The 23,994-nt window shown below is 49.2% G+C and overlaps 8 protein-coding genes across 8 annotated transcripts; 4 read left to right on the plus strand and 4 right to left on the minus strand.

The window, feature by feature from the left end:
• Positions 1 to 2,755: 2,755 nt before the first annotated feature.
• FSUBG_6465 (tubulin specific chaperone cofactor B) lies at positions 2,756 to 3,827 on the minus strand (the record flags this gene model as incomplete). The annotated part of the gene is made up of 2 exons (XM_036684666.1): positions 2,756 to 3,244; positions 3,588 to 3,827. 2 exons carry the CDS (start codon positions 3,825 to 3,827, stop codon positions 2,756 to 2,758), a joined length of 729 nt encoding a protein of 242 aa, XP_036538034.1.
• Positions 3,828 to 11,679: 7,852 nt separating this feature from the next.
• Positions 11,680 to 12,033, plus strand: FSUBG_6466 (uncharacterized protein; the record flags this gene model as incomplete). The annotated part of the gene is made up of 1 exon (XM_036684667.1): positions 11,680 to 12,033. One exon carries the CDS (start codon positions 11,680 to 11,682, stop codon positions 12,031 to 12,033), a length of 354 nt encoding a protein of 117 aa, XP_036538035.1.
• Positions 12,034 to 12,383: 350 nt separating this feature from the next.
• FSUBG_6467 (uncharacterized protein) lies at positions 12,384 to 14,823 on the plus strand (the record flags this gene model as incomplete). The annotated part of the gene is made up of 4 exons (XM_036684668.1): positions 12,384 to 12,450; positions 12,685 to 12,802; positions 13,492 to 14,136; positions 14,193 to 14,823. 4 exons carry the CDS (start codon positions 12,384 to 12,386, stop codon positions 14,821 to 14,823), a joined length of 1,461 nt encoding a protein of 486 aa, XP_036538036.1.
• Positions 14,824 to 15,705: 882 nt separating this feature from the next.
• Positions 15,706 to 16,539, minus strand: FSUBG_6468 (tRNA (uracil-5-)-methyltransferase TRM9; the record flags this gene model as incomplete). The annotated part of the gene is made up of 1 exon (XM_036684669.1): positions 15,706 to 16,539. The coding sequence occupies one exon, from the start codon at positions 16,537 to 16,539 to the stop codon at positions 15,706 to 15,708; it is 834 nt and encodes a 277-aa protein (XP_036538037.1).
• A 1,554-nt stretch (positions 16,540 to 18,093) lies between these two features.
• FSUBG_6469 (oxidoreductase) lies at positions 18,094 to 19,372 on the minus strand (the record flags this gene model as incomplete). Its single annotated transcript, XM_036684670.1, has 3 exons — positions 18,094 to 18,776; positions 18,828 to 19,265; positions 19,318 to 19,372. 3 exons carry the CDS (start codon positions 19,370 to 19,372, stop codon positions 18,094 to 18,096), a joined length of 1,176 nt encoding a protein of 391 aa, XP_036538038.1.
• Positions 19,373 to 20,286: 914 nt separating this feature from the next.
• On the plus strand, positions 20,287 to 21,241 carry FSUBG_6470 (d-xylose reductase II III; the record flags this gene model as incomplete). The annotated part of the gene is made up of 2 exons (XM_036684672.1): positions 20,287 to 20,526; positions 20,579 to 21,241. The coding sequence occupies 2 exons, from the start codon at positions 20,287 to 20,289 to the stop codon at positions 21,239 to 21,241; spliced, it is 903 nt and encodes a 300-aa protein (XP_036538039.1).
• A 388-nt stretch (positions 21,242 to 21,629) lies between these two features.
• FSUBG_6471 (uncharacterized protein) lies at positions 21,630 to 22,533 on the plus strand (the record flags this gene model as incomplete). Its single annotated transcript, XM_036684673.1, has 2 exons — positions 21,630 to 21,678; positions 21,740 to 22,533. The coding sequence occupies 2 exons, from the start codon at positions 21,630 to 21,632 to the stop codon at positions 22,531 to 22,533; spliced, it is 843 nt and encodes a 280-aa protein (XP_036538040.1).
• A 274-nt stretch (positions 22,534 to 22,807) lies between these two features.
• On the minus strand, positions 22,808 to 23,991 carry FSUBG_6472 (deoxyhypusine synthase; the record flags this gene model as incomplete). Its single annotated transcript, XM_036684674.1, has 3 exons — positions 22,808 to 22,888; positions 22,939 to 23,718; positions 23,779 to 23,991. The coding sequence occupies 3 exons, from the start codon at positions 23,989 to 23,991 to the stop codon at positions 22,808 to 22,810; spliced, it is 1,074 nt and encodes a 357-aa protein (XP_036538041.1).
• Positions 23,992 to 23,994: the final 3 nt, after the last annotated feature.

Consider the following 23,994-nt stretch of genomic DNA (forward strand, 5'->3'; position numbering starts at 1 on the left):
CGGTTATGGATGATGGTAAGACTGTAGATTGGATTTATGCGTAAAGTATCGTGTGTAGTCGTCGATTTCGCGTGCGTAGGGACAAAACTGATACGATTCAAGTCATCGCCAGTCGACGTTTAGGTGGAAGCCGACATGTCGGTTCTGGATCGCATGGGCCGGTCGCAATTCTCCTGCACTACACTCGTCTCGTATTTGAATCGCGGCTCGTTCTCGGTAGGGGTTCCGCGGGCTGAGTTGAAAAGAGTTGAATCCAAGTTCAAAGCAAATTGATGATGGAGGGATAAACAGGAGCAGTCTTCAAATCCATCAGATCCTAGACATGATGGGCCCCGTCGGGTCCCGTATCGGGGTGGATCCCACCCGAAAAAGTTCCCGCGCGCCCGCTGACAAGCGACGACAGAGGGGAACGGCAACTTCCAACCACTGGAAACACAGCGTTTTGGCTCAACCAAGCCACTAAGAGCTCACTACTGTCACTACAAGCTTGGCAATTATTCAAAGCCAATTCTGCTTGAATCAGGGCCGTCAGTGTGTTTTTGTAGACGTTAATGAATGACGATAACTTGCTTGTTTCAGTTGCTGATCGCTTGAGCTACCTACAAGATGAATACCTAAATAGATAATCAATCTAGTAAATCACTGTGATTGCAATAAAGTATACCCATCTCTTCCGAAAATGTGAAAGTGTCCGTGTTGGCCAAGCTCTCGACCACCATGATCGCGTGAGGGGAAGCCGCATGGATGATATATTGGTCTTGTTAGTCATGTTATATGGTGATACCCTGCACAGATAGGTATTCCATTGCTCGCCTATTCATAGATGGGTTAATACGGGGCTATCAACATACTTAAGGTGAGTAGTTTATCTCTATTCTATACTTGAACGTAGTCCGAACTAACTTTTGAGAATTTGATATCAATATTGAACCTTACGAGATAGGCTTTCAACCGCCTCCAACGTCGGTTTGACAGCTGAGAGGCAGAGTGACTTGCCACTCATCACCAGGGTTAAGTACCGTTGAGCTACAATTACGGGGCACTTGAATATCAACTGAGATACACCTAAGTAAGGAAAATCTGAGGTCTATGGTATATATGAGCTGAGACAATCAGTAATAGCCTAGGAGAGCAGACTCAGTTCCATAAACTTGGATGTTGTTCAGGGCGCACGATTTGGAATACATATCAAGGCGAAAACTTACCCCAGGAACATTTCATAAAATAATAGAGTATGTGGTACACTAAAACAGATGGTATTTGAATGGCAATTAACATTGTGGCTGAACGATGTTATCATATATAGGTAAGGTGTATTAAATTTTACCGTTACACTTTCCCCAGGCACTATTTACCTAAGTATCCTGTTCTCATAGTAACGACCTCAAGCACAAGAAGCACATTGTTTGATTGGAAGGATGCTTTTGTTCGAATGTGTTCTGAACGAATACTCCAGGGAAGTGATACGCCCTGGGTATGCCGTTTATAGATGGCGACATGATCATTCATCAGGATTCAAGACGTCAGAATCTAGTTTCAACCCATCTCTCAGAACCCCAGTGCTACATGCATTTTGTAGTTAACAATGGCTGGTAGCCCAGAGGTTAGAGATGCCACCGAAGACACAGTGAGTAATTAGGTATCCTGTTAAATCATCACGTCCTGTAACAAGGAAGCATGTCAACTTGAGCCGTAAATAGGATATTACACAAACTATTCCCGAGAGACTATCAAGGATTATATACACGGCACAACGCAGTACTTACGATGTTGAAATAGATATGGCATGACCTATAGTCGCGATGAACATAGCCCCACGCCACAGTCTTCAAGGGCTACCAATATAGCACAGGGCCTACAGTACCTGCTTTATGGTCTATTTACGATCGATACTTGGGTTTAAATAGAAATGGCTTACGCAGGCGCGATCTTGAGCTTTTGTACTAAACATGATATCAGCGAAAAGATGAAAGGATGCCCAGCTTTCCCTCGGTGCCATAGTAACCTCCTGAAATAGCAAGGCACAGGAGTTATACAACTAGTACCGTTGAAACTAGCTGTAAGAGTCCAGAATTACACAGTTTAGTTACTCACAAATGTAGGGTATACATGCTGTTGAGGAAGTGTAGATACCTGTGAGCATTTTATAATCTGATGCCTACCCTGCACTATGTAACACAACCGTGGTCTTTTGATCCAGCACAACTCAACTACTATATCCCGTAAAATGACCGCGAAAGTTTCTTGACCACTCTAGCCCCACTCTGGATACATAAGAGCAGCTATATAATAAATGTTGTTGTTAGAATAAAGTTGCCGAGCCGTTGCTGCAAGATTTCACGGATCGGGAATCGCGTTGCTCGAGAGATGCAGGGGAGACCAGATGGCCGCCGCGTACGACGGAGAGATCTTACGCAGGGGCCGGAAATCTATGATAACAGATCTCGGGATTTCAATTAATTTGTTTCACAAAGTGGACGGAAGGATCTGGCTTGTGAGATCTCGGTTTGGTGGCTGGTTTGTGTATCCGTGTTCTGCAAAGCGGGCAGACCTGCCTGATGGCTTTGCACGACCAAGTCGCCAGGCTCCGGGTATGATAAAATTAGTACTGGCTGAAGGTACCTAGGAGAGCAGATTTTCCACGGAGCCTAGCTCTAATAGCAATCACCTGGTACAACGTTTGCTGTAGATATCAATGTTTACTCAACGGAGAACCACCAACCCTAGACCATCGAGATGTTCACACTCGAGACGTCTAAATCTCCTCCATATCTTCCAAGTCGTCGAGAGCAGGAAAGTCGCCCACCTCAACCCGCTCTGGCCTCACAAAGACACCATGCTTGAGCTCGGAGGGCTCGCCCCAGTATCGAGTACCAGCGATGCTACCGTCATTCTTGCCAACGGGCTCATCGAGCTGGACTCCCACCCATGACCCGAGACCGCCGGGGATCTCCTTGACCTCACCGACGTACTGGATGACACCGCGTCGAGTATCCTCACCGCCAACGCGACACCGTCGGCCGACAGCAATGCCCCGCGTGTCAACCTCACGGTCCAGAGCCTGCAGCTTGGCCTCTTCGTGGCTGGGGGCATCTGGGTCGAAACGGCCTAACTTCTGAGCCTTCTTCCAGGCTAGGACCGAGTCCGTCTTTTTCTCGTACTCTTCCTCGGGCATGACATATTTGTCGACGCCCGCGGTGTCGTTCAAGTTGATCCTGGAGGCCGCAGGCCGTGTGTCAATTACCTGCCAGGTTGGATCCCTGTCAGCCTTATCCAAAGTATTGGAGGGTAAAAAAAGTCTATGGTGGCACCACTAAAAAACAGTGACGATCCTCTGGTCCCTGAACGCGCGCACATACGCAACGGCTCAACTCCCACCGCCTCTCCCGCTCGGCCCCCCCTCGCCACACTTCTCAAGTGCCAGCTCAGCACCGGTGAATAGGATGGAACTGGGAACCCTGAAAGCTCGTCGACAGGAACACCTCAGACAGAAGAGTAAAGGACGGCGAGAATAACTCGGCCAGGACACATGATATGGAAAAGTAGCTGACAAATGAGAGGCCGTGCTATGATGCACTCTGACTTACATGAAGCTCTGCATACGGGGCCAGGGGAAAGTTAGACAAGTGGGTGTCGTCCTCGTTAGGCGCCTCAATAGCGATAGCCTCTGCGCCAGCTGTGGGCTTGAGAGAGAGCCGCTGGCAAGAGGGCGGAACACCAGTGACAGTCTCAAGCTTGCCCTTGAGCTGGGAGATGGACCATGACGGTGTAATGCGACGCTCTGACTGCGCGAATTCTGAGATAACAACGAGCGGAACGTCGGCCATGGCTGGAAGAGAGTCTGGATGGATGGATGGATGGATGGATGGATGACCTAGGCGGGGAAATATCTCGGTGTGTTTTTGGCTGAGACGCTTGTCTTTGCTTTGCTTTGCGTTGCTTTGCTTTGCTTGGGAGGGGCGGTCAAAGAATGAGGTACTTGCGAGACGCCTGCGCCGCTCTCAGGATTAGGTAGAGCAAAATGAGAACCGAATTCCACGGGTCAAAGTGGTATTTCCAAGGAAGAAAACAGCTGAGCTTTGCCTATGTTGGATGAGAAACGATGACAGTGATCGAACTTGAGTGAGTGTGGTGGGGTTATGATTATGCAGTCCAGGGTTTGAGGAACACCAGCTAATGTGCTAAAGGGTAACTAGCATCAAGGAGGATGCAAAAGCATGGGCAATAAAAGAATAAAAAAAAAACACAAATAAAAAAGAAGTCAGCAAAAGCAAAAAAAAGAAAAACCAAAGAAGCACTTCGAGCCAGAAGACAGCCTCTGCCGAAACTCTGGGCCTGCGCAGTGCAGAAACTTGCAAAGCAAAAGCACCGATATCATATATCATCTACATATCCCGCCTTAGGCTGCTGCTGGGGGTTGAACTTCTGATATAGAGACGGGATTGGTCCGTTTAGATCTGAGGCGGCAACGACGTCAACTTCCATTCATCATCAACAGTCAGGACCCAATATTACTGTACCTAATTGTACCTTAGGTATGGATGTACGTACAGTAAGTAGCTCATTAGTGCGAACATGATTACCTGCATGCATTATACCTAGTCCCCCACCTGCCATATCGTTGGTTAGTCCTTGGCATGCCATGATAGGTCAGGCGTGGTTCTTGAGCTTTCAGCCAAAAGCAACTTACTTCATCTTGAACAGGTATCCCTACCCAAGATGGAAATTGGAGGGATTCAGCACAGGCATGCATTATCAAATCTGGTATGTAACTCATCAGCTGCCGTCAATACGAGAGAGGAAAAAGCAATTGATGTTCGTCTTGGCTTGAACATCTGCGGAATATCGCAATATGTTCCTAATTTGGAGTGACCTTCGTAATGCCGTGTCACGAATGCCTCCAGTTAGTTTCCTTTTGTCTCTCCACGCATGAAGCCCAAGCGAAACCTGCATGTGCATGTGCATGTCTGTCTGAAGTCCATTCACAAGGGCACGGCATCTACATAGTACGTTGCTAGGCCACCTCAAGTAGATTGTTGACCGGCTGAATGGCGGGACGGATATTTGAATAGGCCTCAAGATATGATACCCTGCCATGATCTGATATACAGAGACCACTAGGAGGGTTCGGCCATACACCACAAGCTGCTCAAACCTCCGAGGGCGGCATTAGCTCAGATATGAATAACCAACTGGCATACCTTCAAGTCTCGATATCGTCAAAGCGCTCATCTGCCCGCTTATTACCACTTTGGTTGAAACTTGTAATCGACAACAAGCCACCTAATCCAGGCTGGTTCCTTGCATTCCGCACTAACTCTTTGTGATGAACTCGGTGTTGTTACCGTCGATCGGACCGGTTATGCTCGTCAGCCATTGATCCGGACGGCGTTTGTCGGAGCTCCGCGCGGTCCCGTCCGTCTGGCAGCACCCGAACAAAGATTCATGTCGGCTTCGTGCACTGCAGGAGGAGGCGTCGCGAGGAGGCTCGCCCGGACCCGACGTCCAGCTCTTCGTTCGATAGTGGCATCTGTGTTCCATGACAGCGCGGTATTCCGCCGCCGTCATGATGCACTCACCCTGAGTAGATACTGCTATCCTGCATGCCCTCCATTATCCCTCGCGGAATAAATCGCCAACATGGATCATCCCCATATCATTTCTGCAGGCGATGCTACCCGCTGCCACGACTGATGTACATCAGATACTGGTGTTACATGAGAAAGACCGGTGCGCGGCTCACAGCCATCGGGAAATCATGGGTTGTCGGCAGTCTTGTTGATCCTGGCAGCCGCAACCCCCGGTCTACCCTCCAACCCGTTTGATATAGCTTCCCTGGCACTTGATAGTACTTGAAGCCTAAAGATGTTGATGATGACGGGAAATCGTACTGCCATCGAGTGGTTGGTGATGGCCCTATGGGACAACTCAGCACTCGCTGCGCCACAACAACCCTGGAATAATGCTCGTTCGCTGCAATCAAGGTCCGAGCGCGAAGCTCATGGCCGTTTCGGCTTCCTGCAGTTTCTCCTGTTTAAGCATACATCCATAAGCTAGATAATAAATATATATACGCTGCTTTACTTACCAACCATGCCGTCTGGTATTCAGACCTTTCACTAACAAGAACCACAGTATAGGGCTGACAGTGCCTCTTTGGAGCAATTGGCAACAAGCTTACCTGTACTAGGACGGCTTACTCCACGGTATGCACTAGGATCTGATTTGTGCCAGACTTCGTATGCAAGAAGCCGTGACAAACAGCTGGGGGTTTGACGGGATGAAACGCTTGACCCTGACGTCTATTCCATGCCCCTCATGACACGTCACATACCACCCACCAAGGGTTCGCAGCAAAGCCTCTCGGACCTACTGGTTAAAGCGAGATTCTTGCTCCTGCAAATGGTTTGCAGCACTCTCGATTTCGTCACCCAGTTGCCAGTTTGCCCTGCCCGAACCGGTCCGGACATTTACAAGAGACCTCTGTTGATGTCCCTCCAAGATGGCATGGTAATATGAGTAGATGCAGGCTAGACAAAGTAGCTAATTGCACTTGAAGGTGCCCAGACAGTAAGCCAATGTGCCCAAGGGCTGGTAAAGTGAGTTTGTCAAGTCCACTCATGCACACTCTGTTCAGGTCTCAGGCTGGTGTACTCTGAGCGGCTTTCTGACGTCAAGGACAAACCTTGCCCAAGGCTCGATCTCAAAATTTGAGTATCTATGGTACATAACGGGCGGCTCACCGCTAAAAAAAAACACAACGATCAGGTTAGTCGTTGGAGTGGGGTTGATTTAGAAGACATGATTTCTATTAGAGGAGCTGTTCACTGTATTTGGCCTGGTGCCTGGCTCTGTTTCCAATTCAAGATATCTCTTGAAACAACCTTGACTTGTCTGGCACCTATTATAGTCATCAAACATGGCCAATCTTCTTGTTTGTCCACCGAGGAGTGTGCATATTGTAGCAAATCTCGCCTGTCTATCATGTCCATCATCAGCTAGGCCAGGTATCCAATCATCGAATCTTCGCACGCTCGATTTTGTTAGTAAACCGAAGCAAATGACGCGCGCAGAGGACGTGGGTATTGTTCAACTTATCCTCATCGCATTCTTCCATGATCGTGTGCTCGATATGTCAGGCACAAACAGACAAACCTAGCTAGCCTATTCTTTTGCCTTCATCGAGGGGTATTGGGTCTCAGACTTTAGCAATCTAGTGGGTAAACTAGACGAATCTAAGATCCAGGATATCCCCGTTCGTGGATCTGTTTACCGACTCCGTTTCCGTGTCCAGTCCCCGCAGGAACACTAGCAGCGATGCTGTGTGAGAGACCCTTCGAGACATCCAGTCATTCCAGCCTTGGCAGTAAGCTAGCCCACCGACGGGCTGGTTAATGGCTGAAGGAACGACATACACATGCGCCGCAGCTCACTTGACATAGGGCTCGGCCTTGGTTCGCCGTAGGAAGTGGGCTTCAGGGCCTGTTCGAACGGCACCCGCAATGCCACATCTATCATTCTCCAAACGTGTATGGAAGAATTTAGGGAAACTAGCGCGGCTGGACCTCCACCAAATACCAATGTTTTCCTCTCTCTTTCCAAAGGCTCTTCACTCCGATAGAAAAGCGCGGAACATTGAATGGAGAGGGAAATGATCGAGGTTGGTTGGAAAATATTTGCTTTGTTCGGGCAGCGACAGTAACCAATGTGAAATAGATCAGCTGCCTAACTGAAGCTCTATCATTGACTTTGCCATGAGGATTTGTCCCAATCAGACAATATTTTGGCTCGGTTGTGTTTCAGACACTTGAACTCCATGCCAGTCATCGTCATATCCGGTCGCTTGAGGGCAGAACACGAACACCCAATTGCTTCGTTGTTCCTGATGCTGAGAAATGGCTGGCATCTACAGAGCATACCCTCTCAAGATCCTGGACTGTAGATCTAGTTCTTGTCCCCACACCATCCCTGTAGCTTAAGAACATATAAAAGAGTTGGCAGCGGTGATGTGAGTCTAGAGGAACGACAGTTTAGCCCGATAGAGACAGCATGATATTGTAATCTCCTGCAGATGAAAGTAAGAAAGGGAAAAATTCTTCATCGAGGTGGAGGCCTGGTGGCGGTCACAAGTTCACGACGTCCATCGAGGTGGAAACCCATCCTTGCTAGAAGTTATCTGGCTGCGGGAGGGACACAACGTGGCACTCTCAGAAGGGCCCGAAACCTAAGCCTTACTATAGGACGAGGACCTATGAGGACTTGCAAGATCGCAACACTCAGCCCATCGGGCATAGAAGGAATGAATCTTGTCATTGGCAATGATGATGATGATGATGACCATATTCGACTTGAGTGGCCTGCGGGGCCAGTTCGAGACTGTTGTTACATCATGTAAACTCACTAACAACAACGGTTTTCGTGTAACGCCATCTCTAACATCGCCCAACTTCCCCACATCAGATTGGTGACTCCAAATGAAAATGCAAGCCAATTTTCAACGGCGCGTTCTCTCATATTGATGGAGCTTATGTGGGTGCAATTGTGCTCGTGATTGATCAAGTGTCAACTAGCCATTTGAGTGTCCGTATCTACGCAACTTCGGAAAAGGATCGAATGCTCCAACAATCTATCTTGCCTGCCATGCAAAGTAAAGTCGTTCGTCCATCGCTTAGACTGTTGCTGACATCCAATGCCTCAGTTGCCTGTTCAGCTTGCACGCGTGCATATATCCTCAGACTTCAACCTATCATCTCGTGCCTGGACACGGCAACGTTGATGAGGAACATCAAACGGTCGCATGATAAGTGCTCAGCGACTCGTAAGTACTAAAAGCTTAGCCCTTGAACCCAACGATGAATTGGTTCTTAGCTGCCCAGCATCGATATCAGGGTAAGTTGCCAACGTGTATGAACCCCCAACAATGAGCCGGGTAGGTATGTATTTGGCCGTGTTGCACCTCTCTAGACAAGCCTCTTTTCTTGAACCTTCCTTACTGACCGCCAGTTCACCGTCATAATTCACCACTTCCCAGGATATTCCCGGCGGGCGTTTGTTAGCGGAAGCTACGTGGAGCAAACGATGACCCGTGAAGAAAGACGGGATGGAGCATCGTGAAGGGGAGGAAAAAAAAAAAAAAAAAAAAGTAGGAAACCTTGTGGCTGGTAACAGACATCCAACAACCAGCCTCAAGTCTCCAGATGTAACCGTGGAATGTGCTCCACCAATTGCATAGCCGAATGTTTCGGCTGGTCATATCAATAGCTCGGGCCGGGCCTCGATTTGTATATCAGTCTACTAGCAGCATTTAAACAAACGTCAGTACGGAGTACAACCAGAGGAATCCTGAACAAGAGCTCAGTCGTGCGAGATCAAATGCTCAGGTGACATGTGTGGACCAACGCTCATCCGTGTATGTATTGAAAGCGCTTGTGTCTGGTGCGGGAGTAACGCACAGACAGTCGTTAGGCTTGTGCTTGAAGCTTGAGCTATTATCCAACTGAGGCAAAGCTTGAGTCGGTGATGAAAGAAGGTGTGGCCGAATCATACTGGGCTGAGCTGCCAGTCATGACTTGGTGTTAGTTCGACTTGCAAGGGGTTTGGCAGATGTCAACTCACTCTGGAATCTCGGTCTGGTTCTCTTCTAACCGCAATAGTATTCGCGTCATCTCCTCAAGAGCAGAAGAGGTTTGTGGATGATGTTCGAAAGGGATCACCGCTGAAACATGCATTGGGCGAGTTTGGCCACTTGTAATAATCAGACTTTTTTTAATGAAAGGAATGAAACGAAATATGAAGTCCTCTTGTTGGATGGACGACCTCCATGTCGATATAAAGAGCCGCCGGCTAGTGCCTTCCCGTCCTGTAACAAGGAAGGTACAAATGCGGTCAGAAGAAATGGAAGGACCAACATCGGAAACCTCAATGGTCAGAGGAAAAAGCAGAAAACTAATGCTAACTCAATATGGAAGTTAATATGTGATGTTTGCAATTCGTTGCTCATATTCCAGTACATTAGTACCTAGGTACAGGTAGGTAGGTAGATATCCGTACATATTCCAACAGTTGGAATCCATTCGTTATGAAATTAGGTACTCCGTAGGTAAGGTAGTACGGAAGTACAGGGAGCCGAGCGCAGCCGCAAATATGATGAGCTTCCATTGGCATCATCTCCACTACACTTTAATTAGCACAAGCGCAGACCTCTTCTCAAACAGTTCAGACTCGATCCTAGCATTCAGCTCCCCGCGGACGATCATACCTCATCGACCACTACGCAGTGCGCGCTGACGCTGAAGCTGACGCTGGATGGTTGGCTGTTAGCGCCTAGGCCTGCCTGTCTGGCTGAGCGTGCTGAGCTGGGCAGGCTGTGATACATGGGTGAGGCTGGCATCGTGCGGTAAGTTTCTGGTACCGCAATATCCAGCACCCATGGAGTTTTGTCGATTACTTAACGCCAACTTCGTCATTATCAATATTGTGAATCCATCAACGCCAGGAGTACTAGTTAGAGGATATGCTGAAGCCGTCATACTTCAATAGGCAATTTGCCACTTAATTTTGATACCCAACCATAGTTCGCCCAAGGGACACAACCATACAGTCTTCGAAGGCACGGAATGCTGCGATGTGATTGACTGAGCCAACTGTCTCGAACTAGGTGGTTCCTGCGAACCCTTGACTGCCAGTGGACATACCGCCGGTTGAGGCGTCAATTCAATGGTCTCTGTGGTGTCTCGACTCACATGTCGCTACCATCTTGTTTGACTTTCGGGAGCCCGATATGCGAGAGGACGGGGTCTGGGGGTTTATGCCTCATCAACGACAGACTTCGAGACATCCGTGCCCAAGATACAAGTTCCAAGATTTGGGCCTCCCTTCACATGCGTGCTTACAGCATCAGAGACTTAGACATAAGACATACCCAAACAGGTGGCTTAAAACGCAGAGGGCCTCATGTTCTTTAAGGGAACTAAATTTCTGTAGGCGGGTCAGTCTGGCGTATAGTTTTGAATCACTCTGACCGAGACGATGGATCTCTTGGCATCCGTGGTTCGTACCGATGACATTTTATGCAGAACTTCGTGGCATTTTTTCATATCGAGTGCTAGACATCTGGTGTTGGAAGTGCATGCATCTGGCACACCCTAGGTAATTAGAGATTTTATTCAACTTTTTTTTTCTTTTTTTTTCTTTTTTTTTCTTTTTTTTTCCCCTCCAGGTTCTGCGGACAACATTCTATATGAGGAGTACCTATACACGGTTATTATGATGCTGTTATTCCGAGTCTGTTCTTTCTATTGTGGCCACGTCCTAGACTGATAACAGTTGTAGACTACACGGCACTACCTTCTTTGAACCCTTTTTGGCCCCAGATTCATCAACTGCACCATCTCGTGAAAACAATTGAATCAAGAAACTCGATCTTTGTAATTCGAGCCCCTCAGAGTCTATGTTAAATATTCACTACCCTTGTCAACTCAAAGACGAACAAAGAAAACCGGACCCGGCAACTCCCCCATGCGAAGATCGTAGCAACGTGGACCAGAGGGGAGTCCATGATGAGTTGGTGTAGAGCCAGGGGGGGCGTGCAGCCGACGCACCTAGCCTCAAAGCTGGAGACGAAGATTGGACGCCAACGCCCCTCTCAGCCAAGGCAAGGCAAGGCAAGTCAAGTCAGTCATGACAAAACAGGACCAGCCAGACAAGGCCGCGGCTGTGCAAGGCGATGAGAGAGAGAGAGAGAGAGAGACAAGAGCGTTGCGGTGTGCGTCGTTATACAGCAGTTCATCCGCGCAGCAAAAGATGGTGTTGAGCTATAACCCCGGTCTCAACTATGACAGGTGCCAGATCGGTTTGGTCATTGCGGATGGCCGTATCGACAGTGATGCTGAGGCCATAGTGGCATGGAATCGCATGGCATGGCAAACCATGTTATGGCTCTTTCGTAGCAGTGGGTTGGTCGGAAGACAACTTGATGAAGACCGAACCCAGGATAACCTCACTTTGCAGCTCCGTATTGGGCCAGCTCATTGAGCATGATGCGCTCTGCATTGTATTGACTCAACCTGTATTTTCTTTTTCTGCTTCATCCTTTCTCAGTTTAATCTTCATGTTCTCACCCTGGGTCCTCCTCACCTTGGGCATCTCTTGGAAAAGATGGAGACATTGGAAGCACAGAACCAACACCAAGCGACTAATACTAACCGCATAGCCAGCAATGCGATGCTTCTCCAACCTTTATCCCCGGCCCGTTGATGTCCTCTGCCTTACTATCAAACGCATCGACTCCACTCACTCACCTTACTTCTTCATCTTCGTTGATAGACACGCCGGGTACCCCTGTCATCGCGATATTGCTCCGACACCCCTCCCCATGCTCCTCGATGCCTGCTCCTAGACTATCCTGTTCGTTCAAGCTCGTGCTTCTGGATGCATTTCTTCGTCACATAGGTACATTATAGGTCAGGCTTCCTACTAAGACGCACCATGTTCACCGTTTCGTGGAGATGCAATCAGACCCTGATTTCCTCACTGCATCTTTCTCCCCACACCGTTACGTTGTTACTGCGTCGCCTCTTTTCGACCCGACAAGTTCTTTTGGTCCTTGAGTCTAATAATATTCTCCGGGCTCAACTTTCTTTTATTTTTCGATTCTTCCAGAGTCCACTTCTTGGCCTTATTCAGCTTGGGCTCTCATCCACCTCAAGTTCTACGCCTGGACCTCGGTCAAGACTAACAACACAAGAATAGGAACAGGAAGAAGCAAGGCGGTCCGTAACGTGGGTCCATATCCTGCGCATAAGTAACATCTCTTGGAGGTTATACTACGTTAGTAGGGGCCCAGCGGAAGATCTGACCGAGTTTTCTCACACATACTCAAAGTGAAAGACCCTCGAAGATCTTCTTTTTGCCTCCTACCTATTGCCATCTCATCTATTCTCTACTCTCCCCACGGCTTTCGATAATAGCTTCTGAGATAACAAGCCTTACCTTGGCCTCATTTACCTCAATTGGCGCCCCACGACTTGCTCTGCCTCACCATATCATCCTATCCGAATCCATTGGCTGGGGAGAACCCTGGACGTCACCAATCACATTGCCATCTGCCCATCAACGCCTTGGAGCCACGCTTTATGATCTGAACAACCATCACTGTTGCCTCCCGAGACAGTTCTTTCTCTTTTTGCATCTTTGTGGCAACCCGGTACCTGACAGAGCCCAACTGTGTCGATACCTAACCCAGCTGCCCACCACTACGCATCAGTCAATACGAGAAGGCCTCCATTACTACACTCCAAGACTTATAGACACTAAGGGCGACATAAACACAAGTGACTTCATTCCCGGAGGTTTCAAGGAGCAAACTAATTACCTCACCTCGATCTCACGGACACAGTTCACGCACCTCCAACCGACTCAACCATCTGTACAGTGGAAAGAAACATAGGGGTTTTGTGACACCAGATATACAACGCCTTTAAGCAGCACCAGGCTTCTAGGAGCCGCTGCAACAGACATTTCTTCACCAACACAACCAGAGAAAGTCGCCGAGCTGGCCCAACTCAAGAGCGAGTCTCCACTCTGCCTCTTGCGGGCAGAGTTACCGCCATCCATCGTGGGTGTAGAAGACCGTCTCGAGCGGGGGCGCACGCCTCGCTCATATGCTAACGGTCCATACGCGGGAAGACTGGATGGTCAGTCTGTCGCGTTAGACTTTGCTGCTCTTCTGAAGGCATCTGGATCTCATGAACCTCCTTCCTCGCCGTTTCATCAGACCCAGCCAGTTCTAGCTCCCACTTATCAACCATTTCCTCCCAAGGCCACGCCAGCTCCACCACGGCCTGTTGCGCATGTGGCGCCACCACCGCAGGTAGCTTCGACACAGATGTCTGGAAGACGCGGCATGCACCCCCATGCTACAGATCAGCCACCCGTGAAGAAGCAGAGCAAGTGGTCACCGGAGGAAGATGCCCTTATCATCGAGCTTCGAGGACGTAATATGAAGTGGGAGGATATCTCAAAGCGTCTACCCGGACGGAGTGCCATCAGCTGCCGCCTACACTATCAGAACTACCTCGAAAGACGGAGTGAATGGGACGAAGAGCGCAAGAATAAACTTGCCAGGCTTTACGAGAGGTAAGAGAGCGGCATAAGCCATTGAACTTTTAGGAAACATACTGACAGGACTTCAGATTCAAACCAGAAATGTGGGCAAAAGTTGCAGAAGAGATGGCAGTGCCCTGGCGAGCAGCAGAAGCCATGCATTGGCAGCTTGGTGAGGCAGATATGGCTAGACGTGCAGGTGTTATCCCTTTCTCTCTAGCTGCAGTCAATGTCGAGGGAAACAACAGTCACAGGAGCTCCCCCTCACGCAGCCACATTCACTCGCAGCCCCAAGTCAGTATGCCTCGCGATCTTGGAGTACCATCGCCTCGAATTGTGTACAACAGACCTCCACCAATGCCTGCCAGCAGCCGCACTATGGTTCCCCGCCGAGAGTCGATTCCTCCGCCGCCTCCTTTGTCCATGGTTCCAGATCCTGCTGAAGCTCATTATGTACCAGGGCCAGGTTTGGCCCCGATCCAGAACCAGCCACCACCTCGAACAGCTGGTATGCTTCCTGGAGTCGCTGAACTTACTGGAGGAGTCAGCCCCTATAGTACACCTGCTGCAGTGCCTAATATGGGACCTATAACCGGGGTAGGTCAGGGCCCTCTGTATTCGACACTCGCTGGTTACTCGATGGAATCGGCCGGGTCCAAACGAAGAGCTTCCCCAGATGAATATCCGCACGAGGCGAACCAGCGGCGGCGAATTACATAACCTGCCACGCCTGAGGCAGCTGTACTATATGAGCGCTTGATGGGTGACCCTTGAGTCTCCTAGGACATTTGTCTTGCATCTCGTCTCATAAGGCGACCATGCGGGTTATTGAGTGCGGTAAAGAATGTACGAATTATTATGATGGTGTTAAGAGCATGGGATTGCATAACTACACGGACAGGAACAGAACAGCATTTTTCTTTTCTTTTGACTTATGGGCAATCTAGTCTATTGCCTTCGGGTCTGATTGAAGCATACCGAACATAAGCATATGGGTTTTAACGACGGACTGGGATGGATTGGATAGGATGGAATGTGGGCATGACTTAATGTAGAGAAAATCTTGTTGGGGAAACCATTGGTGTGTTTTTTTCTTCTCATTTCGGTTCTTTGAATTGTCTTTTTTATTATGTCATTACAATTTGCATTGGCCAGCAGAGGCATCTGCATGGCACTGGATACTGGTTGTTTGAAGACCTGGCTATGGAAGCATCAGGAAGGGCCAGGTCAAGGATGACCTCAGGAAACCGGAGTTAGAAGAGAGACAGTGTTGTTTGACGTACAGCGGTTGCATTTTCCCTGTTTAGTACCCCTTTCCCATTGATAGACACATATGAAGATATGATAGAGAAGTTATCGACATAGATGGAATGTACAGTTAGCGTTGTTACTCTGGTTGAGCAATACCTGGAATATGTTACCAGCCTGAAGACGGTCAAGTACTCTTCCATGGTTGGACAAGAGCGAAACATGCAGCGTAAATGTCGGTGAAAGATTCCTTTCAAGATTGGTAACCATATGCGTAAGGTATCCAGAACTTTTTTTTTTTTCGTAACGCCTATAAGATCTTGCCTTGCGCCGCAAGTTACCGTTGATGAGGTCTCACGACGGTCGACTACATACCACCCACCAGTTATCCTTCTCGTAGCCGGTCTCTACAACGATGCCCCCAACCGCCTTGACATCCTCCTCAAGCTCACCCTCCTTGTACAGGTGGTAGTAGCGTTGGAACGTGCCTCCGGTTTCTTGACCTTTTGGCTTCCGCATCACCCACGACACCAGGCGATCCTGGTCACTGCTCGCGTCCCACCCGCGACGGCTTGACGCCTGCTCCAGAGCCCACACATAGACGAGCACACGGCCGGCTTTGGGAGTTACGAGTGCCAGTAACTCAGCAATTGCGGCTTGTCTTCTCTCGCGTGTCGACATATGGTGCACAACAGCGATGCAGATAACAAAGTCAGCAGCTCCATTGCGGTATGGAAGCGCGAAGCCATCGGCGACAGCAACATCTACATCAGATACTCTAGGATCATGCTCGACACCGTCTTCCCGAGGCCGTCTCAGCTCAGTCCGGGCGAGCTGGACGAGAGCTGGACTCCGATCGGAGCCAAGCAGGTGGACAGACGGGTTGACACGCAGATACTTGCCGTTGCCGCATCCCACGTCGAGACCGAGACTACCAGGCGGTTGAGATAGCAAGAAGCTGGCAACCCGAGGCCAAGGCTTATGGCGGGTGGCCGAGAAGTGCGGTGCGATGGCCTCGTAGACTGCGTGAACGTGGGTGGCCTCGTACGTCTCTGGCGCCTCTTCCGCTGCAGATTGCGAGAAGGACTCTGAGTTTGTGGGGGCCAATGTCTGGTTGGTTTGTGCCTGGGAGCTGGGTGGCCTGTCCTCTTGATCTCCAGCCGGCGTGGCCGATGAAGCACTTGCCATGATGAAGACGATGAAAGGTTCCGTGCAGGTTCTCTACCTACAGGGCGCCTTGTGGAGTATAATCTTCCTTGTCTCTCGGATGTATCTGAGATGGCCTAGAGGACGAGGGAGGGGGTGTGAAGTTGTTGCGTCTGAGCGTTGAGAGATGAGGTTATGATTGAGTTGGTTGTTTACGTTTCTTGTGATGCTAACTAATTTCTTCAATGTCCGAATAGTGAGTGGATGCCCTGGTCTGGGTTGTGTTGGGCTGGGCTCAACTGGGGTAATTTAGTAGTGTGTGTGGTCTGCGATTATCTACCTCACCTCAGGTACCTACCATCACACAGTAGTACTATTTAGTGGAGTCATGTTTTGGGGCTCCAGCGTCGTCTTGTGGCTTGAAGGAACATATTCACCCCATTACTACCATACAACCGTCATCAGTCATGAATAATGGCTCCTACAAATAAATGTCTCTGATGATTCAAGTAACTCTACTCCGTAGGTACCAGGCTTATTAATTTGCTAGGTTAGCAGTGAGACCAAACCAACCATTGCCCCGTGCGAGTGCGGTATATTGGTGGCTGAGTGCCAAGTTGATGATTCTGACACTATAAAATACAATGCAGTCAGTTGGTTGCGTCAAGGATTGAAGTGTCGCGATCAGGTTTAAATTACATATGAAGTACATGAAAAAACACCTCTCTTATATCCCCTGTTAGATTTTGAGGCCCCTTGTCACGAACACCTCGGATCCGCCTCCAGGCCTCAAAGCTTCTTTTCAGGGTACCTATGTAAGGATAAGTAAGATACCTTGTTCCAACGGTGTCTTTATATCGTGGACCCCACAATCTCATCTCTCTCATCACTCGCTTTCACATCTCATCACCCCATTCACACGACGCGAGTCTTCCGCCACTCGGTCATTAGGAACCAACAAGTCCGTGCCTTGCTTATGGAACACATTTCGGGCATCTTCTGTACCCCCTCCCGTGTCAAGTTGGGCATGCATGGCTGGGATAATCTTCAACGATTGATAATAAGCCGTTCATGCCAGGGGTTGTGAGCTGTGGGCATGGGTGCTCCCGCTCGCTTCAAAGGTACGCTGCACGTCATCATAAGCTGAGACTCGAGTCTCGAACTTGTGCTTCAGGAGAGAAACGTGTAAATTGGTGTCTTGGCCTGGATGAGATGTGCACCAGGGGCCAATGCAACATGGAGGGGAATAAATCCACCAGGCGCCAATTTTCCTCTCTTGCTTTATTGTTCCTTGTCATCCGGTCAAGGCAGACTCGTCAGATGTTGGTGGTTGCTTTTGAAACCCAATGACCTTTCCTTGTCATGTCACTTTTGACACGAACCGTTAATCTCAAGCACCCGCCTGTAGCGCCAGGATGGTGATCTCCGACGATGCATGTAGTACGCATCTTATGCAAGTGGTGAGAGTTCACATGTTACTCGACGCATTGACGCAGGTGCGTGGTACAGTTCAATGCTGTGATTTTCCCTGCATATCCTCGAACTTTTATTCCATCATAAATTCTAGTATTATGCCCAACATTACATGTCATATCTTCATTTTTTGCCAGTATTGAGAGGACTGTTGGGGTCGAAGACATCAGTGGTGATGAGATCGGGGTAGGACACGCCGCCCTGCTTGAGTGCGCTGTCCATGACCTCCATGATGACTATACTCTCTGACCAAGGCATTGAAGCACTCTCCTTTTTGCCATCCCGTAGGCAACGTGCACACTCATCCGCCTCCCAGAACATACCGTGGCCCCAGTTGTTGCGCTTAGGATCTGTGGGAATTGGGCAATTCACTACTTCCACCTTACCATTGGCGTCCGACTTGATCACCTTGTACTCGGTCGGCCGGAACGCAGGACCAGTAACCTGGATTTCCCCCTGAGAGCCCTGGATACGGATCGCGGGGCCACCAGTGTAGAGACCGTCGACGTCGGTGGCGATACGCAGCGAGGTAGTCGCAATACCGACAGAGTTGTGCTTAGGGAACTGACAAATGATACTCGTGGACTCGTCGGCACCTGTGCGATACTTGTTGATGGAGGCCACAACCTTTGGGGCCTCCTTTTCGGTCTCAGGCTGAACGTGATAGAGAGATTGGAAGACCCAGGTCAAGGAGTAGATGCCGAGATCGAGTAAAGCACCGCCTGCAAGATCAGGATTGACCATGCGGTTGGAGTCAGGAAAGTCAAGATCTTGGCTATCGGTATTCTTGTTGAACGAGAGGTCGGCTATAGGAGGGGTCAGCTTTATCGTCTAACCTCGACAGGCATTCTTCTTACCGAATGTACGATAAACAGTGCCAATGGCACCAGACTGAATCAACTCTCGAATCTTGATACTGAGAGGGAAGTATCGTGTCCAGACAGCCTCCATAAAGAAGAGATTCTTGGACTTGGCGACCTCGTACAGCTTCTTGGTCTGTACAGCAGTAACGGTGAGTGCCTTTTCGCAGAGAACATTCTTGCCAGCCTCAAGGGCCAGCATAGCATTCTGGAAGTGGTGGCTATGAGGTGTAGCAACATAGATGATGTCAACGTTTGGGTCGGCGACTAGCTCAGCATACGAGCCGTAGACAGCGGCGGATGAGGGGCCATCAATCTTCTTGATAAAGTCGCGTGCGCGGTCGACGGAGCTGGATGAGGCAACGGCGACAATCTCATGTTGTACATCGTTGACGTCGCGAGCGGCAGGATCTGTAAGAATATCCTTTGTGAAGCCTATGATGGGAGCTTTAGTGCCTTGTCCATCGTGTTACAGTGCTGAACTCACACTCAGCGATGCCACCAGTGGCCAAGATACCCCATTTAGCAGTGTAGGGAGCCATAATTACAGCTAATTAGCGATGAAGCTGATATGTCATGCAAATGACCAAGATGTTGAAAAGAGGAGGTTGATAAGTATTCTCAGAGTCAACAGCTCAAGTGACGTTACGTATCTTGATGAGCTCCGACCCCTCAGAGCTATGGCGGGGCAACTACAAGATTCAATCCAATCCAATCATGTCCAAGGCGGTTTGTGGAGAGATGCATTTCACTTTGCATATCCGGAGATACGGCCCGTTGTTCAATACTAGACAGCTTTAGGAAGACTCTGAGCAACAGTTATCTTGTAAGATCGCCGATCAACAGAACACGGCTTGTTTAGACGGCGTGACTCATCGATCGTGAATATTTGCACTTGATACTGTCCATAGATTGCGATTCCTCAACCCCGCGTCAATGCGGGGGTTGAAGACGAGAATATCGACGTCAACTATAAACTGACTTACATCAGCCGCTTATGTCCGCTTAATTTCCAGACCAACATAGTCTCAAAGTTCGTCGAACACGAATCTATTGTACACCTTCCCCAATTGTGTTTGAATAAGGTAGCTCAGCGTTGTCTCACGCTCAGCTTGAAGTTTATTGTTTTACAAAGGCATCGGCTCAGTTAGACGGCCGCAACCCTGGACCTATCAACCAAAAACTGCATGTCTATGCGCGGGGGACCCTCAAGGTTTGCAGTCAATGATTGGCTGCCTAGTAATGTGTTGGTCGTTGAAATTGAGGTGGTATGAGGCTCAACATGGCGTAATTAACCAAAATCACCAGCTTAACCTACTCCAAACTCCACCTCTTCACATTTCAAATACACCTCTAGCGCTGTCTCTCACAGGGTTCTGCCAACACCAATAAACCAGTCGGGTACTTATAGAGCCAACTCCATCTCATCTTCTCTTTTCAGTGGTCCTATAAAAACATGGCAGCCAAACTAGCCAAAGACCTCACCCTCAAGGGCTCGTCTACCGCCATGCCGAAGCTGGTTTATGGCACAGCGTGGAAAAAGGACAGATCAGCAGATCTTGTTTATTTAGCTCTCAAGCACGGTTTTCGCGGCGTCGATACAGCAGGACAACCCAAGCATTATAATGAGAAGGGCGTTGGGGAGGGTGTGCAAAGAGCTATCAAGGACGGCCTTGTTAAACGTGAAGGACTCTTTGTAGGTTCCGTCACTATACACATCAACAGCCTGGGCACTAACCTGTCCTCAGCTGCAAACGAAGTTCTCTCCTCCAGGGAACCAAGATGAGAATGCCCCTTATGATTTTGATGCACCGCTTGTGGATAAGATTCATCAATCTATTAAGTCATCGTTGACTTACTTCACCGTTGAAGGCGAGGAACCTTACTTTGACAGCGTGCTTTTGCATAGCCCCTTGAGAACTTTCGAGGAAACTATCACTGCGTGGAAGACGCTGGAGACATACGTACCTCACAAGATCCGGAATCTAGGCATCTCTAACACAACACTTCCAATCCTCAAAGCACTCAACGATGCTGTCACTGTTAAACCAAGTCTTGTCCAGAACCGCTTCTACCCTGACACCAACTTCGAGGTAGATCTCAGAGCCTACTGTCGAGAGCAATGCATTGCTTTCCAGTCATTCTGGACTTTCAGCGCCAACCCCAGGCTCGCTGCTACCAAGCCAGTTAAGATGGTCGCAGAGAACGCTGGAATTTCCGAGGTAGCTGCGTACTATTCTTTGGTCTTGGGGCTTGAAGGCGTGACGGTTCTGGATGGAACAACGACCGAAAACCACATGAAAGATGATCTTGAAGGTATCGAGAAGGTTGCCGCTTGGGCGGAGACCGATGGAACAGCTGAATGGAATTCTGCTTTGAAGCAGTTCAAGCAGAGCATCGGGGAAGTCTGAGGGTTTCTCTGAAAAGGTCTGGGTCTTCAGGGGTGCTTAGGCGGTCGGTACCTACCTTGACCTACTATACTGTTGGGACGTAGAGGCAGACTCGCAGTTTCTGCCAGTGATAGAAAATGGAAGCCATCAACTTTACCTTTAGCACCAAAGGTATTCTGATTCATTCACATAAATTCTCGACCTTTGCTGTCACATCACTTCTCTTACTATCAATAACACAAACCTTTTTCTTCCTCTCACATTTGCTCAAATCCACGGGAGCATTTGCGTTCATCACAACTTGCCTTTCGCCGCCTCTTATGATCGCATCAGCACCCACCGGTCGCAGTGAACATTTGATCTATCCAAGAAAACGTCGCGCCCGTGTTTCCAAACACAGCACTATATCATGAGTATTCGCCGAGACGCCGTCCAACGAGACTTCGGTCTCCGCCCTGGTGAGTCTGATACTTTTTGATGTTGCATCTCTTGATTGCGTCCCCTAACTCTTACTTTTAGGTTCACGGGCTGTGCCTAGACCTCAGTTGTCCATCGAACCTGCAGAAGATGTTGTGACATCGCCCACCGAGATGAACTCTCCTCCCGACTCGTCTGATGATGCCCGAGAGCCGTATGTGCAAGAGGATACCCCCCTCACCCCAGTTAAGGACACTTGCGATGACGAGCGTGAATCAACTATCTCTCCAACAATCAATACCAAGGGTCTGCTCCCAATCCCGAAAATTCGATCCCCAGAAAGAAATGGCAGCGACGATTCGCAAAGTGGCAAGGAAAGCCCCGTAAGCTCGGAAACTCCTTCCCTCCCCGACCATTTCCCGCCTTGCCCCAGGGAGCGACCTACACGCCAAGAGATCGCCCTCTGGCGCGAAGGATGCATGGCTGTTCAACGTGGGGATGGGACCGTTGACGGCTTCGACGTCGTGAACTGGATGATGACAAGAAAGGGGGGAGTTCTCAACCCTTGGCCTACGCTAGACGAAGGGCGGATGGCCGTCGAGAGTATGGGCCGGGAGATTATTGACCTCGATGCGATCCACCGCCAACAGGAGGAAGAAGCAGAAGTCGCCAGGCTCAAAGAAGAGCGTCGACAGAGAAACAAACGACGATATCGACCTCGTGGTCAGATTGAGAAAGAAAAGGCCGAACGGCGAGCTGCCCAAGAAGCCCGACAGGCCCAAGATTTAGCTATGAAGACATGCAGTGCCTCTGATCCGGGACAGGGGCAAGACATGCCCGACAACGACATCGACGAGCCTCCAGCAAAAAAGGCGAGAGTTGATATTGAGCCTTAGACACGGCGACGAATAATCGAAGGCAACTACCCAGGCACATGGGTTCGCATTTGCACTCACAAAAAGTGATCTCAGCGTTAGGGAATTTCCAAATCAATAGCGACTAGGAGACTGATTGTATTCTAAATCGGTTGCTTTAGTGTCTGGTTTGGAGTTATTTGGAGCAATCCGGTTGTTTTGTCAATCATGTCTTTGTGATGGCGGATGAGCATATGTTGTCCGCGCCTGTAATACATTTTATTTGACATACTTTTACGTTCTATTCTTTTTTTTTCTATTGGTCAGACTTTCCAATGTCCTTTGCAAAAGTGTTTGCCACAATAAACGGAAAACATGCTGTTGCCTCCATATATACCTTGTGAATGGTCAGTGGCTAGCAGGAGTAGAAGAGACTTGCTGACTTACTTTCACATTGTCAGCTCCAATTTTGATTTTGCCCCACGATACAGCCTCATCTGGTCTAGCACCCGCATCACTGCCATCGAATTCTTGTGCTGTGTTGATGTAAACCGCCGACTCGGCACCGTTACGCATCAAGCATGCATTGGCAATGTGGTGCTTGATGATACCACCACCCAGAATGATCATACCGGCCCGCTTGGCGCGGACGGCAATGGTGTTGATGCGTCGGATATCCTCAACCAGATCGATCTTCAGTTGAAGGGGCGAGGACTTGAAAGTATGGAAATAGAGCATGTCGCCGAGGCTTCCGTCAGTGATGGCGGGGCAGAACACTGGGATATTGTTCTTGTATGCCCAGTAATAGACGGATCGCTCATCATTGATCTCCTTACCTAGACGATGAATTACCTTTGATGGCGTCCAGTTGATCTCTTCCTCAGTGCCTTTACTAGCTTCCTGCTCCTCAAGCATCTTGTCGAGAATGGGGACGACCCAATCTTCGAAGGCGCAGTAGTTCGCATTAGGAACAACGAGGTTTCCAATGCGGTTGAGACCCTTGCGGCGGAGTTCGGCTCCAGGGGTACTGAAGGAACCAACATATGTATCACCAAGGCACTTGATGAAATCCTCTTCGATGCCACCAGCAGTGGTGACAATACATGACACGTGATTATGCTCGACAAGCCAACGGAGGACACCACGAAGGCCTGATGAGATGAGGTTGGAAGTATATCCCAAGAAAATTGTGGTCTTGTCCCCCGTCTCTGGATCTTGCCAGGCACGCTGTCAGTTGTTAGCCAAGGTATTGAAACTCTAGTATAGAGTGTCTGGACCGAAACGTACCATATCATTGATGATCCTCACGGCCTCACACATAGAAGACGCTTGGAAGCCCATGTGACGCATGCCCTCAAAGAGATTCTCTGCAGTGATGGGGCCTTTGAACTTGTTGAAGTCTAACTCTTCGACTTTCTGAGCGTCAGCAGGCATCTCCTCAGACTTGACCAAGACGGCCTCTGTGGCCGCCGAGGGCGGAGCATCGGGGTTGGAAGTCATTGC

The sequence above is a fragment of the Fusarium subglutinans genome (genome assembly GCF_013396075.1).
Source record: "Fusarium subglutinans strain NRRL 66333 chromosome Unknown NRRL66333_c0000067, whole genome shotgun sequence".
Classification (NCBI taxonomy): domain Eukaryota; kingdom Fungi; phylum Ascomycota; class Sordariomycetes; order Hypocreales; family Nectriaceae; genus Fusarium; species Fusarium subglutinans.